The sequence below is a fragment of the Juglans regia genome, chromosome 1, assembly GCF_001411555.2.
Source record: "Juglans regia cultivar Chandler chromosome 1, Walnut 2.0, whole genome shotgun sequence".
Classification (NCBI taxonomy): Eukaryota; Viridiplantae; Streptophyta; class Magnoliopsida; order Fagales; family Juglandaceae; genus Juglans; species Juglans regia.
In genome coordinates, this window is record NC_049901.1 from 42,031,858 (window position 1) to 42,037,529 (window position 5,672).

Below are 5,672 nucleotides of genomic sequence, written 5' to 3' on the forward strand. Positions count from 1 at the left end.
CCCTTTTTTTTATGAACAGTCTAAGAAAATTCAAAGCACGTTAATTAGGTCAGATTCATGAACTGTGGGTTGAGGCTTAACACGACACAGCAAGTAACTGTGTTTTTCTTTTTCTTTCCTTTTTTTTTTTTTTTTTTTTACTCCTGCTAAGAATTAAAGAAAATGCACAGATAGCTTTCAATTCGGTATAAAACAACACGCAAATTAAAAGGGAATGATATTTTCCTGTTCCTCTCTCTCCTCAAGTCAAACTCTCTCTCTCTCTCTCTAAACATGTTTATTTATTTACGATCATTGAAATATTATACGTTCATGAATAGAAACACAAACAGATTCCACACGGCGAGACTCGAGAGACAGGGCGACAGAGTGAGAATACTTTTCTTGCCTGCACTGGCGAAAAATAACACGGTCTCTCGCTTTCATCTATTGACTAAAGTTCTTGTTTTCGATCGCTATATAGAGTTGAATTTATGCATGTATGTTTCAAACATCTCACTCCAGTCTTCTCTGTTATTACGAATTGAAAGTTTTATTGAATCCACCCTCCCCCCCATCAAACACGTTACTGCGTTTCGTAGTTAATTGGGGAAAAAACAAGAAAAAGGATTGAGTCATAGTTCTTGGGTTCATCATCTGCATGGAATCCTTCTCTCCTTTACCCTGAAAATAGCCGTGAATTTGTAGAGAAAGAATCCCCAAGATATTGATTATTGCCTATTGTGACAATATAGAGAAGAGAATAGATAAATAACTGCACCATGCACTCAGCGAATCACTGGGGAGGCTCTTTTGAGATAACTAACGTAGACGTGCCGGCGTCGGGAGAGTACGACCGGAGCCGTAGCTCGGAATTTGACGCTGCAGCTCTGTACCAGCATCAGCATCTGGATGAAACCCAACAAAGCTGGCTGTTGGGGCCACCAGAGAAGAAGAAGAACAGGTACGTGGACTTTGGGTGCATTGTTATTAGCCGTAAGGCCCTCAAATGGATACTGGGGTCTTTTCTCTTGGCTTTTGTCGTCATTGCAGTCCCTATCATCATCGCCAAGTCCTTGCCCAAGGACAAACCCCATTCTCGCCCTCCTGACAATTACTCGGTTGCTCTCCAGAAAGCCCTCCTCTTCTTCAATGCTCAGAAATGTAAGTTAAGTAATTGCCATTTCTCCATCTGATCTTTAACTACCTCTTCTCTATAGCCTGTCTTAAAATAGTCCAAACTATCAATAAATCCACATATATGTTACATATATATATATATTTATATCCTGTGTGTATGCAGAAGTTCTAATTTTGATTTCTTTCCTATGAAACTCCAATATTGGTATCAAAATATGTTCTCTCCCTTGAGCGTTTGGTTTTGATGTGGCAACAATTGGGTAGAAAATATTGGCAATTTTAAGCCCCTCATGCTGCTGAGCAGAAAGATAAATTGACTTTTTCTTAAACCCGTCTTAAATGAGCCACTTGTTGGTTTAGTCTTGTTTCAGTGGTTTTTGAGGCCTAACTTAAATTAACAAGGAAAAAAGAAATGAGAGGTTGGTTTCAAACCTTAGCAGGCTTGACAAAATACAGGTGGGTATAGACAAACAGAAGTCTATATGACAAATGACACCGTGTGGGTCCGGAATATTGGTAATCCTACTTACCTAGGTGGATATGAGAATGAAATATGTAGGGTTGAAAGTTCCAGACAGGAGGTTCCCTAGTTCCCTTTTCTTTTGCTCCTACTCCAATTGCCTATGTTCCATATTCTATTACCGTTTGCTTTGGCATTTGTGCACTATATTACATTTACCCCATCACTATTTACCTGCATTATTGCTTCGATCTCCTTATTGTTAATTGTAATATCTCATAGGTTGATGGCTCTTTTTTCTTATTATATTGACATAATTGAATGTCATGATGATAATAGAATGAACCTCTATCACTTGTTAGCATCAATTGCAGATGGTTTCTGCAATTGTTTTTATTTCCCGAGTATATTAGCTTCTGCAAATCCGAGAGGGTAAGGATGACCAATATAAAATAATAATGTACAAATATATATTGTATTTGTATATTATCTATTTAAATTGTCAACCATTCTATCAATTTATATTTTAAGAATAGGAGATCGGTTACGGAGGAATTAAGTAAACTTGTTACCTTTTTGAATTCGTCAACCTTGAATGCTTTTTTGGGCCCAAAAAATACTACCCCACTATGTTATTGAATATTGCGCTGCAGGATGTGGAATATTCTGAAGTTTACTCTCAGGTGGATCCGAAGGATCCTTCCTTGCTGAGCTTAGCATCATAAAAAAAGAATGTTCCACCTAAGCAAGGAGATATAAAAAAAGAATGTTCCACCTAGGAACAAACTATGTTTTACCATTGAGAATGATTGGAGTTGGAAACTTGATTATAAATGAATGATAAGCAATAGTTGTTAATCAGATTGGCTATGAATGTGCTGCAGCTGGGAAATTGCCTAAACAGAATGGTATTGCCTGGAGAGGAAATTCAGGGCTAAGTGATGGGAAGAATGATACTGATCTGAAGGTAGGGCTTGTTGGAGGATACTACGATGCTGGAGACAATAGTAAGTTTCACTTTCCAATGGCTTATGCCATGACAATGCTAAGCTGGAGTGTGATTGAATACCGTCACAAATATGAGACCATTGGCAACTATGATCATGTTAGGGAAGTCATTAAGTGGGGCACTGATTACTTGCTCCTAACCTTCAATTCCTCAGCCACCAAAATTGATAAGATTTATTGCCAGGTAATCTTTAGTATATATATTCTCTAATGACATTACCTTTTTTCTAATTCAAATGGCCCTTTTTTCTAATTCAAATGGCTCTTTATGATGCTAATCCTCTCTTTATGCAACATATGCCAGACTCTTACAACTTTGATTTGTTTCTTCTTCCTTTTTCCCCTCTGGTTTCCTTTTATCTGTTTTAGTCCATATGTATGTTCTAGAGTGATCAGAATGGCGCACACACTGTATATGCTTTTGGGTGGAGGGTGAGAATGTAACATGACAAAAACCTTTGACTTCTGCTAGGTTGGTGGACATCAGAATGGCTCTATGACACCAGATGATCACAACTGCTGGCAAAAACCAGAACAAATGGACTATCCACGGCCTACACAAATTTGCAATGCAGGACCCGATCTTGCTGGAGAAATGGCAGCCGCCTTGGCTGCAGCCTCTATAGTTTTTCGGGAAAATGATGCCTACTCCAAGAAGCTTATCAAAGGTGCCGAAACCCTCTTTGCCTTCGCAAGGGACGGTGGAAGACGGAGGACATATAGTCGTGGAAATCCTTATATTGCTCCTTATTACAACTCCACCGGTTACTACGATGAGTACATGTGGGGTGGCGCTTGGTTGTACTATGCCACAGGAAACAATACCTATCTTTCACTGGCTACAAACCCTGGGATCCCTAAGAACTCTAAAGCATTTTACATGATTCCAGAGTTGAGTGTGCTAAGTTGGGATAACAAGTTACCAGCAGCCATGCTGTTGTTGACAAGGCTAAGGATATTCCTGAACCCTGGCTACCCTTACGAGGAGATGCTGCGGATGTATCATAATGTGACAGGTCTTAACATGTGCTCTTATCTTCAATCCTTCCATGTCTTCAACTGGACTAGTGGTATGTAGGATCTCACCTCTTCTCATCTGGTTCATTTCTAAATGTGGCATAGTTTATTGCATTAATTGTCTTAGTGATTCTGACCTAGCACTTATAGAGGACGGTGAAGTGTGGAAACTTTCCTAAGTAATTGAATCTGAGGGTAAGTGCAATTTGCATAATAACTAGTTCTAGTTCTTACAACTGGGATTGTGATGAATCGGCACTTTTGTTGAAGGGTAAGAGCAATTTGCATAAGGAAGCGTAGAAAACTTTCCTTTTTTTCCATCTCTTTTTGCAGAGGACGTTTAGGTGCCAATTTGCCAAACGACCAACTCTGCACTATTTGAAAATTCCATTTGCTAGTTAGGCCTCAGATTAAAGGGATTTATCCCTGTGAAAGCTCCGATTCTTCTGTAATTGCATTAGAAAGCCTGAGTTTTTGTATGTAGATGATTAGGTAAAATTGTTATGTACCTTTGATTAATCAACAAATTCTGGACATATTGCCCACACTAATAACATTGAAGATGCAAATGAGTATATGATGGTAGTTCTTTCTAATATTTCGAAGCCATAGAACAGGATTAAACAACCCCTGGACATTGAAATCACCCTCTCAATGTTTTATGAAGCATATGTTCTTAATAGAATGTGAATTTTTAATTTTTCAAATAAAGTACCTAGCATTTTCTTTAAAATTGATCTCAATGATAAAATCACATGCCTGACATGTGAAAACAGGGGGAATGATCATGGTGAACCGTCGACGGCCGCAGCCTCTGCAGTATGTGGCCAATACTGCTTTCTTGGCATCACTATTTGTTGATTACATGAATGCCACAGGTGTTCCGGGATGGAATTGTGGCCCCAATTTTATTTCATCCAAAGTTCTTCGAAGTTTCGCCACCTCCCAGGTGCCATCTTACTCTTATTCTCACACCTTTTAAGTTAATCTGACATCCCATTTAGCATGACTGTATAGTTTCTCTGACGTGCTTTATCTATTGTTATAATACTTATTTTGCATTGTTGTTATACAGATGGACTATATCCTAGGTAAAAACCCCATGAACATGAGCTATGTGGTAGGATATGGCACCAAGTTCCCTAGACATGTTCATCACCGGGGTGCATCAACACCAAATGATCACAAATATTATTCATGCAAAGAAGGATGGAAATGGCAGGACAGCAAGAATCCCAACCCCAACAACATTACAGGAGCAATGGTTGGGGGACCGAATCAGTTTGACCAATTCCGTGATGTGCGCACCAGTTATAATTACACCGAGCCAACTCTGGCCGGAAATGCTGGACTGGTTGCTGCACTTGTATCCCTGACCAGCACCGCCGGCAATGGCATTGATGTCAATACCATATTTTCGGCAGTTCCTCCGCTCTCCCCACGAAACCCACCTCCCCCTCCACCTTGGAAGCCATGATCCGAAGATGCAAATAATCCTGTTGTAGATTCTTGTTTTAAAGTTTTATTCTGCAGCAACCTCCTTTTGTTGTACAAAACTTCTGTTTTGCTGATTCACAATAGATTTACGAGTACACACTCTCTTCCCTTTTTTTTTTTCCATGGATAGTTGACGGTGTTCTTCCAATCTAAAAGACATTTTTCCTTGACTCTTTGAATCTAGATTTCTGCAATGATTGATCAAGACTTAGTATGAAACTTGATCCACTCTGTTCATCTTAGTTATGACCACCTACCAAATCCACAGTACTTTTGTCCGGTTCAGTTTTTTGCTTGTTTGGATTCGTGTCTTACATACTTCTATCTTTCTTAGACCTATCCATTTTTTGTCTAGATTATTAGATCTTTTCCTTTGGATCTCCTTTCTCTGCTTGCCGAAGTTGTTCTCTCCTTCAGTATGTTTTTTTTTTTTTTTTAATAAGTATTAATCATTGAAGAACACATATGTATGGGCATTTCAAGCATGGTAAAACGACATAATGTTTTCCCTAATGAAGGTGTGTGTTTTGGGGCTCTTCCAAGGGAACCTGACACCACCTTGCAATAAATC

The 5,672-nt window shown here is 39.1% G+C and overlaps 1 protein-coding gene across 2 annotated transcripts; it reads left to right on the plus strand.

Annotated features, from left to right (window-relative positions):
* Positions 1–365: 365 nt before the first annotated feature.
* LOC109007151 (endoglucanase 12) lies at positions 366–5,385 on the plus strand. 2 transcript variants are annotated; one of them, XM_035684509.1, is made up of 6 exons: positions 366–691; positions 739–1,143; positions 2,464–2,771; positions 3,060–3,657; positions 4,381–4,553; positions 4,680–5,385. In XM_035684509.1, exons 2-6 carry the CDS (start codon positions 762–764, stop codon positions 5,079–5,081), a joined length of 1,863 nt encoding a protein of 620 aa, XP_035540402.1. In that variant the 5' UTR covers positions 366–691; positions 739–761; the 3' UTR covers positions 5,082–5,385. The 2 variants fall into 2 exon arrangements, with proteins under 2 accessions (XP_035540402.1, XP_035540384.1); XM_035684491.1 differs by having other exon boundaries at positions 366–684; positions 732–1,143; positions 4,680–5,384.
* Positions 5,386–5,672: the final 287 nt, after the last annotated feature.